The 14,068-nt window shown below is 36.8% G+C and overlaps 1 protein-coding gene across 3 annotated transcripts in view; it reads left to right on the top strand.

Annotated features, from left to right (window-relative positions):
• LOC110033618 (U3 small nucleolar RNA-associated protein 25) overlaps positions 1 to 14,068 on the top strand; it is a 110,801-nt gene that overhangs the window by 25,902 nt on the left and 70,831 nt on the right. For all 3 annotated transcript variants that reach the window (XR_002294967.1, XM_020737654.1, XM_020737655.1), the window contains 3 exons: positions 5,584 to 5,684; positions 5,766 to 5,897; positions 7,448 to 7,528. Coding sequence is in view for 2 of the 3 variants with exons in the window: in XM_020737654.1 (XP_020593313.1) it covers positions 5,584 to 5,684; positions 5,766 to 5,897; positions 7,448 to 7,528 (314 nt within the window). In the remaining variant the exon portion in view is untranslated. The remainder of the gene's footprint in view (positions 1 to 5,583; positions 5,685 to 5,765; positions 5,898 to 7,447; positions 7,529 to 14,068) is intronic.

Here is a 14,068-nt window from a genome sequence, read left to right as displayed (position 1 = left end):
AACAGAGAAACCCGTCCTAATATAATTGATCTAATGATCAAACGAGGCAAAACTCAAAAGACATCAATCCAATCTCGCACTAACCTAATCCTAAAATTAGGGTTAGTCTCCTAACACAATGTTAAATGTGTGTGCAAAAGATAAGGGAAACCAAAATTAGACATTTTGTTCAAGTTCTAATGTTTTAATGTCCAAATTTATCGAAAAGAATATTTATTTAAAGTTTTTAATAATTTAAATGATTTCTTATGATTTTTATTGATTTTTTTATGAATTTTTATTATTTTATTTGAATTTGTTATAATATTAATTAAATATCACACAGGCATAAAAAACATATATACATATTCAATCAATATTAAAGTTTTATTAAATGATACAAACCACTTAGAAAAATAGTTAGAGATCTTATAAAATAAGAAATATGAAATTTAGAGAATTTTAAATATTTTATGAATTTTTTGATTTTTAAAAAGGTATATATATTTTGACTTAAATGTTTTCAAAATTTATTGAAATTATTTATGGAATTTAATATTAACATCAAACATGTTTTGTGAAAGTTATGTAAATTTTTGAATTTTTATTTATTATTAGTATTATTTGAAATTTAAAAGTATTTTTCAATTAGAAAATCATAATAAATTCAAATAATCTCCAAATTTCTTGAAATTTTACAAGATGCTTAAAATAAAATTCTAAATAATCCCTTAAAATTCTAAGTTATTTTAAGTTCAATTGAATTTTCTATAAATTATTGATGTTAAAAATTTAAATTAATGGACTGCCCTTTGAGTGGGCTAAAATTTTTTTTATTTACTATTCAACTATAAGGTTGATGTCATTCTGTTAAAATGCACTTGGCATTGAATCTTTCTTTAAGTGTTGGCTATCTCTACTTACGACGGTGTTATCCTTTTTATCATCAATGATCTGAACAATCTCCTGCTGATTAACTTCTGCTGGTTGTACTTGAGGTGACAATTAAACTATGGAAGGTGATTAGGGCTATCATCATCTCTTTCATCTTTTTCTCCAAACGACTGATCCCCTCATCTTTCTACTTTAGCAAACACTGCATGTTTTTTGTTTGTTTTTCTTCTTCATTTGTAGGCGGTAATCCTCACAAAGATGAGGAGACATGAGTTTCAACAACATTGATTGTTGCGTACTTCTCTTCCATCCAATCCTCTAAATCTTCATGTTCACTCATCAGGTCTTTCTTTTTGTCAATAGCTTGTTCTCTTTCTAGCTGTTTAATTTCTACTCTTAGATTTTCAGGAGCTTCTATTGAATGCCCTTTGACAATCTTCATATAAATTAGAACAAATTCTTGGGCAATATCCATCGCAATAACCTCGGACTTAGTGCTCTCAATTTGCGTAACTTCTGCTTTGTCTTTCGTTTGAACTTCTCAGATTTATCCTTCTCAAGTGATTTAGCAATGACCTTGGGTATCCCTACCTATTTCCTAAACGATGACACTGTGCAAGCTGAGTTTTTCACGACAGTATCATTATGCATGGATAGGGTACATTCCCCAATACCCGAACTAGTTAATCTTCTAGATGATCTTTTGCCATCATCTAGTCTCTTGGTACAATGAAACAACTTAGCATGAGGTGAAATGGGCAGCAAACTTGGCCTCTAACGTAACTTCACAGAAATCCATGAGGTTGGACCATGTGCGACAGCAACGACAGGCAGCCAAATCTCTAAATGCAACTTCCCCAAAAACGTTTGGGGGTGGTTAATCCTTCCTTCTTCATACTTTTAAATTTTAGCTTTGTACGCCTATGATCTTGTTTCTTCCTTTGGAGAATCTTTATTTCATCATGGGATATTGCACTTCCCATTCTTCTTAGGATTTTAGCCACGAAACACTTTCTTTCATGGCTAGCTTCTTGAACATAGAACAAACTCTGGCAAATGGCGAGTTCTTCTTCTTCCCATGGGTGCGGTCATATTCAAATGGTTGCAGCAGTGCAGCAGCAATCCTCCGGACATTCTCTTCTTTATAAGCATCAAATAATGGGTGAAACCTACCTCCCAAAACAGAAAAGGTTTCAGGATGTAAAAAGCCCTCTTCACAATACATCTTCTTTAGCTCATCAACAATCTCTTTAGCATTCACTTTTTTCACCTTTGGTGCTTTTCTGTTTCTATTCCCCCTTTGAGTTTAAGGCACAGACCTCGCGGTTGACCTAACTTCAAAAGTCGACAGATGAACTCATTGTCCATTAAATTGACATCTTTGTCCACAACGATTGACTTCACCTTCAGAATTTCAGGCCCTTGTGGTGCCTTAGAAACAACTTTCTTTAACCCAAGTAGCTTTCCTACTGATCCATTTGATAGTGTCGGAAATTTCTTCTTAGATCTGAAATTGAATTCCAAGATTGGCTTCTTGTCTTCACAACAGTAAAGGCCAGGTTGCCACAAGCCATCTGTAGATCCTGAAAACCAATCTCAAAGGAGAAAATAAACTTAGAATGAAACTTAAGAGATATCAGGTTTTATCATTTACTAGCATCGACAGATATGAAACTTCTATCCCCAATAAACATTCCACATAGAATAAGAATCATAGCTGATCTGAACCCAATCTCTAATATTACTTTGATGTAATTCACTTTAGAGTTACGGTGTACAAGTTTATTGCTATTGGCAACGCTTTTTGGTTGTCTTACAAAACTTAAGAGATATAATGAGTATATAATTATGTTGGTGTGCGTGATGATGTGATCATCAATAGCATTCTTTTGATGGATTACCGCTGGCTAGCTTGGTTGATGGATCTGGTATTAGTAGTGTACAGTTTTGAGTTCTAGCGGAAGATGTATATGAATACTGATAGTATATATTTCTTGTTGTATGATACTCTTGTCAACTCATGCATATACAATTTTTTAGGGTATTTACATCCATACCACCCAATTCCTATGTATTTACATATTTGGCTCATAACTTTGATTTTTACAACTATACCACCTAAACCTTCATTATCACATTAAAAATATCACCATTTTAACTTCCAAAAAGTGATACACATTTTCATGTATTTTTAAGGTGTCATGTATGTAAAAATTGTTGTTTAGGTGTTAGATATGTAAATACATAATAATTTAGTGGTATGTATGTATATCTTCCAATTTTAAGTGGATATGATTGTTGTTAATGCCCTTTTAATTTTTATAATGTTGGCTAACTTTGTTAACATGCTTGCTAAGGATGATTACACTTTTGAGATGGGTCAGGATTGTGACGACCTTCCTTTATTAGGTTTAGGATAATGTTACTAAAGTGATTGATGGGGTGATGTATAATGTTACTAACGGAATCTCTTGAGATATTCTAACACCATTTTAGGGCTCCTAGAACGTGTTTAGGAAGTGGTGTTAGTGGGGAGATGGTTGTGGAATAGTGAGAGGATAAGAATATAGGAGTTTGATGGGGTTTGAAAATGACAGGGGCCGTTCAATGGCTGTCCAGATTAAAAACAATAGTCAAATGACGAAATGACAAGGTGGGGACGAGGAGGATCCACCACCTGATCCTAAGCAAGATTTCGACTCGCCAGTTGCAAAAGAAAGAAGTTACAATGCTTCGAATAGCAGAAAAAAGAGAACAAAGTCTCCAAAACATAAATCAATAGCTAAAAATTCCCATGCTGGAAGGGATTTGCAGAGTGATCAAACTAGATGATATGCTGATTCTGCTTCTCTTAGTCATCATCATCAGACTGATATACATGATCATATGGATTAGACATCATTGTTTCGATGACAACCAAGCTTGAAAGCTCAGTCACTATATTCCGACGTTGTTATGAGACAAATTGAATATCTTACAATAAGAACATCACCCATTGATCCTGGTTCTCAAGAAATTGATGATATGTGGATTGAGATGCTTCAAAATTGGAGCTAGAAACCCCTTGATCTAATTTCAACAGTGATAATGTTAGAAGATGCTTGGATCACTGAACTTGACCTACATGGTGATTAGAGCAACTCCATCATTTTCAATGTCTCCGAGATAGCTACTCATTACAAATTAAATTATGAGATTTCTCAATATGAGAGAACCTTCTCTATCCCAAGATAATGAAGTGGAAGCTAGAGTTTTATTTCAATTTGTCTTGGATTATGTGTTTTAGTTTGTTATTTTTGTCTTTATGTTTTATGATGACATACTTATAATTAGGAGAGTCTAGTCTTTATAAACAGGGGTTTATTTGTGTGGACTGAGAATAGGTAGTCTTGTGTTTGTTTTCTCTTGGGAGGTTTTTATCCATCCAATCCTTGCCCTACAATTGTATCTAGGATTGGTGCCGTGGATGTTTGAAATGCAGGGAGTAATCCTTGAAGGGGACGATGAAGCTGCTATTAATTATTTCCTGACTTACATGGGAGATAGCGCTCGAAGACGATTGCTTATGGATAGACACACCTTCTCGTTTCTTTTTTACTTTAAACAGATCAATTTTCATTTTGTACACGGGGAATGTAATAAACTCGACGTGCTCTGGATAGTTCTTTCTTTAGGGAGGATCACACTTGTGACTCCGATTTTTTGAGTGTGGTGGAGGAAGATACCGCCATGCTGTTTCTTTTGTGTAGCTTTATAGATCCCCTTTGTACCTTTTTGATTTTATTTTAATGCAAAAATGCACACCTTTCAAGGATTGACACACAGATGGTCTTTATCCATTATCTTGTTTATCGTGTTATTCACTTTTTTCCAAGTTCTTTCCACCATTCTTGTTGAAATCTGTAACCATCTCCTTTGGCCGGTATCACTAACATATAAAATTAGGAATAATAATTATAATGACCCATGGATTGATGAATTGGCAGAATAATAATAATAATAATAGAATAATTGAAGTAGTCTATGAACTGATGAGTAGCTGGTAGGGATCCCACGGATTAATGAGGTCACGTGGAAGAGGAAGGTCGAGCGCAAAAGTCTTGGTGAGTGTAGCTTCCAGCTGATGAAAATTATGCAGGCATTTTATACACAAACCTATTGATTTTTGTGGTTTCAGGTTTCTAGGTTTGTGAACCTTGTGGAAAGGGTTGCTAGATTTATGCTTCTTATGCTTGGGAATGTGATTAAGGTTATATGGTTATGATTTTGTTTGATAGTAAGTTATATTATTTTTGTATGCATTTCTATATTATTTGATTTTTATTTATCTTGATGAATAAATTGTATTTAGCATTTAGATTCTTTTATTTTTATTTTATTCTTGAAATACTTTTTTGTAATTAGTATTTATTGGATTAACTATATAACGGAAGGTTAATTTTCAATTATCAAGCTGAAGTTCGGTTAGCATGCTTCTAATTGGATTGATAAATGGATCTTCAAAAGGAAAGCTTGAATATAATTGAATTTTCTTTATTAGTTAATTTTATGTTGATACTGGTATGTCTGCAACTTTTCTTGGCAGTTATCATTCTTAGAACATCCTAATCTAGTCGCATGTTTCTCTTGTGTGTTTTTTTTATACGTAATCACAAAGATGACCTATGAAATCACAAGATATACATTGATTCATGTTGTACGTTATTACAGGCAGTACATATCGTGACATATTGCATTGTGACAAGAGACCATTTTATTTGAAAAGCAAGGAAGATGATTCAAGTATCATGGATGCATATATCATGCATGCGGTATGCACTGCTTTAGTTTTAACAATCTTTGAGATTAATTTTTGAAGTCTGTTAACTAATGTAGCTTGATCTTTCAATTAGTTAAATCATGTACATATGATTCGAGAAGATGTGTTGAAAAATGATGCTAAACTCAATAAAGATGAAAATTGTAAATGGGAAGAGATTCATTGTGGTGATGTCTACCTTGATCAAGGTTTTACTCGTCCCAAGGTTCGTGTTGATCCATTTTTTCTCTTATTTTCTATTTTTGTAGGTAACATGCATGAGTAGGATATTTAGATTTGACTCCTTTGTACTTGCAAAACTAAAAATTTACTTATTCCCACCTTAAAAAACGAAAACCCTCAGCCTTTCAAAGCTTCCACCATGGTTAAAAACAGTTGAATGCTATGGCATATTTTTTGGCTTTCCTAAACTTCATCTAATTAAGCGATACTGTTGAACTTGCTTATTTCTCATCAAGACGGTAGGTTCTACTTGCAGCCCCTTGCTAAGATCCTGCAGCTGTCTGTGCCATCATTATACAGTTTTTTGTAGGGCCTGCATCAATCTTGCTGGTCTACACTGACTGCACAACCATGATCATGATGGATATAATAAGATGAATATTGATGTTGTGTTTGGCATATATGATTTGGATGTTATGATGATAATGAAAGAATTGTTTTGGCTTCAGGTGAGAAAGTTATGTAGGCAACTCTTTCATACTTGTGGTCTTGTTTGGTATGTTATAAAACATTTAATAATCTGATGTTGCAAAACTCCTTGTTTGTTTAATACATTGATATTGTTCATAAAGTACTTCCAATAACTTTTGAGTTCTAGAAGAATGTAGATTTAGTATTGAGATAAGTGTCAGAATGGTCCCTTAAATCTTTATAGGGGACCATTTAGTCCCAGTCTATAAAAGTGTCAATTTAGTCCTCAAAATCTTTTAATGAGGGCTAAAATAGTTCTCCCTCGGGACTCTTTTAACTCGTAATAAAAGAGTATGAGGACTAATTTGACACATTTATAAACTTAAGGACTAAAATGACCACATGTAAATAGTCAGGACTATTTTGACACTTTACTTTTTTAGTATTATTTATGGGACTATTTCGGAATTCCTGTTCTCTAGATGCTTTGTATTTTTCTGTAATTATATGATTATTAATATAGTTCTTGCATTAGAAGTCATAAAAATTGAATATAATGTTGATTCTGCTATTATCTATTTAATTAAGAACCCTGTTGCCAGGCACTTATTTGATAAGTATTTGTATATCATCCTATCTTTAATGGGGGAAATTTTTCATTCTCTTTTAATGTCTGGATAATAGGTGGGATGGATAGAGTTTTTTGTGACTGTTTTCAGATGTTCGCTTATTTATTTTGTTTATTTTTTAATTATGTTCCTTTTAGAAAAGATTCATTCTAGTCTGCTGATCTTTTGTGTCAGACACCATGGACGCTTGGCTGTTCCAGGCCACCTTTCAGGCACACCATTTTGCTTCTTTTTTTTTTCTTTCAAGTTCAAAATTTCATTGACGCCTCTTAAATACCTTTTTGGTATCTTTTAGCATCATGTGAATCTCTTGAATAACTTATACTGAAACTATGCCATTCTAGTTACGAAAATCATGATATTTCGAATCTGATTTAGAAGTCTCGTAGTCCATATATGTTCTGTTTAATTGGTATCCAAGAAAGTGAAGCCATCTGGTACCTTTTCGTTATTGTTGTACTAATATACTTCTGTCATCCTTGTAAATGAACAGGTAATGCTTTTACTGCCACTTGCTAGCATCGCATTTCAAGTGGTAAAGAGGCTTGTTCAGCTTTCTCCATTATCTCACAAAGTATGTTTACCATTTTTTTCTTGTTATAATACCTTGGTCTTCTTAGTTTAAAATAAACTTTAAGCAATTTGGAATAGACCCTTTTTGAGCTGACTCAAACTTTGCCTCTTATAGGTAGGTTAGGTTAAAAAATACTAGAGTTTGGATGAGGTGTTGTTATTATCCCGTATGTAACCGGACATAATTGTACAACGAGCTTTCATTCTTGAGCTGGCAATAGTGTTGATTTCACATTGTGATGGATAAGTTGGTGTTTTTCTTTTTTCCTAAATGACATGAATGTTTATCTGTTGTGGCCCTACATGTCTGAATATTTTTACTATATATATATATGTATATATATTTAAAGCCCAAAAAGACTAATATATTAACTAGAAAGTAAGATACAAATACAATGTGATGGAGGACCCAAACATGACACCCTGCTCACAAAAAATCACAAGGGGTTCCACAACTAGAAAATACTGAAAAGTACATTAGAGACATAAAGAAAAAGCAAAAAAATGCAGAAATACATAGTATCAGATGGCTAGAGAGCAATCCAATTTGGTTTTGTCTCTGCCTCTGGTTCTAGGAAAGGAGCAAGCTAATAAGTTGGTAAGATGATTGTCATTGTCAGTAGTAACCAATGTATCATCCAATATGTTCCCGAGCTGGAGTCGGCCTCCGTTCTTCTTCCTTTTGGAATAGACCTGTCATTCCTCTTCCGAAGATTGACTCACTTGATCTTGATCTAAAGTGTGCTGGGGATGTGCAGATTGTTGGACATTAGAAGCAACTACATGTTGTATCGGCTGATCTGTTATTGGATCAAAGGAGCACTCTCGTGTGTCTTGGCATGTGAGTGAGTCTTCAATAATAATGGGTGGTATGAGCACAACTGGATCTGTAGCTGTAGTATGTTGTTCTTCTTCAGGAACTGCGGTGTTGGGAAGAGGATTAGGTTGCATCTTCTCAACAGGGATAGTAGGTGGCTGTTCTTTAGCGATATTCGACCTTAGATGAGGATGCAAACGATAGCAAATACTAGAACTGTGGTCAAATATACTACAATGAGAACAATAAGGAGGATGTGATTCAATTTCAACCTTTTGCCAATACCCGTTGTGCATATTGTCAATTCATATCTCATTCGGAACTGATTGAGTGATATCTCTCTCAACTAACACACAAGACAAGCGTGAGACTATCCACCTTGAGAGACTTACCGTAAGCAGATGCTAAAAAGTAGAGGATTTCCATGTTGAACAGATGTAATTTCAACCCTGGAAACTTTATCCAAACATGAATGATAAAGGACTTCGCTTTTGGATTAAAACCGACAGTCCACTTCAGAATTTTCATAAAACGATTGTCAATCTTGATGACTTTTCGAGAGAAAATGCGAGTGTAATCAGCATTATGAGATAGCTGAACAAGTATATGTTTACCGTCAAGTAGGTCAATGTTCCAACTGCCTGATAGTTTCATAGTATCAAACTCCTTCCTAATGATCTCCAGTTTTGGGTGACTTTTTGGGTGACCATAAAGGAATTTTCCCACTATAGAGAAACGCCAAGAGGACGCGAGAGTACCGGTTTCAACCTCTGTGAGAATAAGCTGTGGGAATAAGTGCTGTTTACCATTTTTTTTCAAGTTTTTTAATAAAAGTGTGATCACCTCCACCTTCAAGAGCCTCATGGAAAGATTCTGAGACATTGCAGGACTTACCGATAGCAAAACCAGATGCTGAATCTGGAGGAGGGGCACGAGCAGGAAAGTCGCCGGCAAGAGCATTTGCATAGGAATGGAGCGTCGAGGCCATCTCCCTCACAAGACAGGAGAGAAATGGTCTGGCGGGCAGGAAGAGCAGACAGGCGAACGGGAACCCTCTGTCGGGTAGAAAGCAAGCAGAAGGCGCGCCCTTTTGCGAACAGGAAAGCAGACAGGAACCATAGCTCGAAATCGAAAAGGGAAACAACGCCGAAGCCCTTCGTCGAAGACGATGAACTCCTTCGTCGTCGTCATCGAGTGCGGGAAGTACGAACCGCAGTTTGAAACCAGAACGAAAAGGGACAGCGCCGAAACCCTTCGTCTAAGACGACGAAACGCAAAGACTTGTCGCCGTCGTCGAGTGCGGGAAGTTCGTCGTCGAGCACCAGAGAAAATATTTACGAACGAGGGAATCAAACCCTGACAGAGCAGATGGCGACCGACATTTTTTGTATTCCAACATATTTGTTAAAAAACAACGATGGTCATGTTTTCGGCTCTGCTAGGGTTTGCTACTCGATGGCGACACGGGTAATCGGAAGGCATGGCTCGATCGTACGCTGGCGTGATTGCCGGCGGCGTTGGTGACGCAGGTAAAAGGTTTCGTTCTTATGCTAGCGTGACCTCAGATGGCATTCCAAACTTCCCTTTTGTCTACTACGACTCACTCGCACTCAACTCTGATACTTCGTTCGACGTCTTGGCCGGAAATGGGGTAAGCTGGCCCTCTTCCTCTCTGATGACAAGAACGGCGAACTCGCCTCTTCCTGCCGCCTTCATCTTGTAGGAAAATTCTTGTATGGGTATCCTAAAATGGAGTTATTTCGAAAGCATTTTGAACTGATTTAGCTCATCGGAGATTGGAAGATCGGACCTTTGGATGGAAAACACATTTTAATTCAGTTGTGAAAATGAGGAGGATTATACGCCTCTGTTTGCTAGGCGTATGGTGTGGTTTGAGGATTGTGGAATGAAAGTCTTGAAATGGTCAGCTAATTTTGATCCCAAAGCTGAGGCTCCAATTATCCCTGTTTGGCTTTGGTTCCCAGGTTTGAAAGTTCATCTTTTCAACCATGAAATTCTGTTCTCCTTGGCTGCTATGTTTGGGAGACCCTTGAAATTAGATGCTCCTACCTATAATCTCATGAGACCGGCTATGGCTAGAGTTTTAATCGAACGAGATGTTATTTTACCCCCACCTGATGAGGTTTGGATTAGATCGGCTCACAATGGATACTTGCAGCAGGTTTTAGTAGAACAACACCCCTCTTATTGTACTCAGTGTCGAATGTTTGGCCACGGTCATGACCAATGTTTCAAGCTACATCCTGAATTGAGGAAAGGGGGAAGCTTGAAACAGTCACACATAGAGCAGGCGCCTTTGCTCCCTGTGGAGAACGCTGAGGTTTCTCCGACAGATGTTATGGTTGCCGTCTCTCTCCCAACTGTTACCCCTTCGGTCCAGACCGAGGGACAACAGGTTGTGCGTGTTGTGCAAGTCATACCTGCTCCCCCGTTTACTACTTCGAATGATGAGAGGGCTCGACTCTCATCAACCTCTCTCCCTGATGCTTTGAATACTGATAATAATCAATATCCTATTACCTCTAATGCTATTTACCCGGTTGGGAGAACTGAGCAGTTGTTACCTGTTCCGGATCCTCCTATCACTTCTATTTCTGAGGAAGCTCATCCTTCAGCCTCTCTTCCTGACGCTTTGAATGCTGATAATAATTCTCTATATTCTCGTCATTCTGATGCCCTCTCTGATACTTCTTTGGAGGATATATCTAAAATTTTAAGGGATGAATGACATGTTCAAAAGTATCGTCGGAGGAATCATAGAGGGCAAGAGGAAGCGCAAAAACACAATAGTGGGAATACCTTGTTGGATATGAATCACTATTTTTCAGATGGAGAAAATGGACGGACCCGAACTAGATCGTCTAGGAAGGGTCGTATTTCTACTCATGTTTAATGTCCTAATTTGGAATATCAGGCGAGTTGCGGATTCTCACTTCCTTGGTAGACTCAAGTCAATGATAAGGATTCATAAGGTCGGTATCTTTGCAATTTTGAAACCCTTGGTCTCCTCTATGGATGATCGCATTTTGGGTAAATTTTAAAACTTTTCTTTCTTTGCTAAGTTCTCTAACAAGATTTGGTTGTTTTGGCAGAAGCATATCATAGTCAATGTCCTTATTGATGATAGACAGTTTATGCACACTTTCTTTTCTATGGATGTTTTCTCTGGATGTCTGACTTCTGTTTACGCCAGGACTACTAATGCTGCTAGATATGATCTTTGACACAAACTTTCTGATATGGGTGTCTTAATCCATCAGAATGGATGGTTGGAGGAGGTGATGCATGAATCTGAAAAATTGGGTGGTCGGAGAATCGACACCTCTTTAACTGATAAATTCACTGAAGCTTTGGATTTGACTAGCATTTCTGATTTGGGCTTTGTTGGTTCCAAGTTTACTTGGAAAAGGGGAAAGCTTTTTGAACGCCTAGATATGTGTTTTGCTAATCAGTTGTGGATTGCTTCTCATGGTTTTTTGTAAGTTCAGCATTTTTGCAGACCTGGGTCTGATCACAGCCCCCTTCTTTTGTCCTTTGATTTTTTCAAAAAGGTTTCCACCTATCACTTTCGTTATCTAAACGTCTGGGCTAGACATGATGATTTTTTGTGGGTCATTGCTACCAATTGGAGATGTGAGGAAGTGGGCAATGCATGGTTCACTCTTTGGAAGCTGCATAAAAAAGGTGGCTTCTGCTCTAAAATCTTGGAACTGGGATATATTTGGTGATGTTCATGCTAGAGTTAAGAGGGCTGAGCAGAGGGTCAGTCTCCTACAGGCTCTTGATGAATCTTCTGATGATATTATCCATGACTTACAGGAGGCTAATAAAAAATTATTGGAGGCCTCCCTTTGGGAGGAGGAATTGCTACAAGGAAAAGCTGGGGAAACCCACTTCTCTCAAGGTGATCGAAACACCAAATACTTCCTTGCTTGCATTAAACAAAGACGAGCCAATAATACTATTGTGAGGATTAAAAATGATGAGGGGAGTTGGATTACTGGGGATGAGGAGATTGGGGAGAGCGTTGTTCTTTATTTCTCTAAACTTTTTGAGTTTCATGAGACCTCAGGCTCTATTGATGCTTCTTTATTTTATGATGTACGTCATCACATGGTGGATCTCGATCTCTGTGGTATTTCTTCGGATGAGAAAATTTATTCTACTCTTCTGGACATTAATTGCAACAAGGCTCTTGGGCCTGATGGTTTCACATTTGCTTTCTATATTAAATGCTGGAGTATTGTTAAGGATAAGGTGGTGGACACTATACAGAGTTTCTTTGAGGGGGAGACCCCTGAAAATTATTTATCTGCCGCTACTATTGTTCTTATTCCCAAAAACACTCAAAAAAGCTCTTGGGACCATTTTAGACCTATTTCTCTGACTTCTGTCATATCTAAGACATATCTAAGATGATGATTAGTAAAATTTTGGTCAGGCGTATTTAACCTCATCTTCACAAATTAATTTCCTTAAATCAATCCGCCTTTATTCAAGGGCGAGGGATCACGAATAATATTATGTTTGCGCAGGAACTCATTTTGAATATTGATAAAAAATGTAGAGGGGGAAACATTGTCACTAAATTGGATATTCACGAGGCTTATGATTCTGTTAGTTGAGAATTTATCTTGAAGGTGCTTAAAACTAGGGGGTTTTCCTAGGATATTTGCAAAATTATTCTCTCTTGGCTCAATAAATACAACATACTCATCAATGGTCAATCTCGCTCATCAATGGTCAATCTCTGGTCAATCTCGGGGCTTCTTTAGTGCGGGACGTGGGATAAAGCAGGGTAACCCCTTATCCCCTACTATTTTCATTTGAATATTTGATTATCTTTCTCGCTTTTTAAATAACCTTTTCAGGAGAAGCCCCACTTTGAAATACGCTCATAAATCTAATATGTTGGTAACACATTTAGCATATGCCGATAATATAATATTGTTCTCTAATGCTAGCAAAAAAGCGGTGAGGGATATTCACAGTTTAATGACAAAATTCCAATATGTTTCTGGTCTCCTTTTTAATGCCAATAAATGCAACTTCTACATGGGAAATATGGTCAATCCTTCTAATGCATGCTGGATTGCCAATTTTACTGGATTCTCTATTTCTACCCTTCCACTTAAATATCTGAGGGTTTTCTTACTTAAAAGGAAGGAAGGGACTAATTCAGTTTGATGAGGTGGTGGAAAGGGTGCAGAAGAAAATGTCCAATTAGGAAAAATAATTTCCTTTCTTTTGGGGGCAGAATTACGTTGCTCAGGAGTATCTTACATTCTCTTCCTTTATATACTCTTCAATTTTTTCAACTCAAGAGAAACACTCTTTTGAGCCTCGAAAGATGTTTTAATAAGTTTTTATGGGTTGAGAATCATTCAGGTTGAAGATGGATGCCTTGGAAGAATATTTGCAAGCCCCTTTATGCTGGTGGTTTGGGTTTCAAAACTTTGCACTATATTGCTGTTATTAATGTTTTTAAACAATGGTTTAATTTTCGGAAAGGTGATTCCTTCTGGGTCATTTTCATGCATGGGAAATATTGTCACTCCTCTCATCCGGCATTAATCAATTGGTGGTTGGGGGATTTCACTATGTGGAAGAGATTGCTTCATATTAGAGATTGGGCAAAAGATTTCATTTACTGGAAGGTGGGGAGTGGAAACATTTCCTTTTGGCATGACTGGCATGACTGTT

This window comes from Phalaenopsis equestris, unplaced genomic scaffold (genome assembly GCF_001263595.1).
Source record: "Phalaenopsis equestris unplaced genomic scaffold, ASM126359v1 Scaffold001238, whole genome shotgun sequence".
Classification (NCBI taxonomy): Eukaryota; Viridiplantae; Streptophyta; class Magnoliopsida; order Asparagales; family Orchidaceae; genus Phalaenopsis; species Phalaenopsis equestris.
This window is presented reverse-complemented; position numbering and strand designations above follow the sequence as displayed.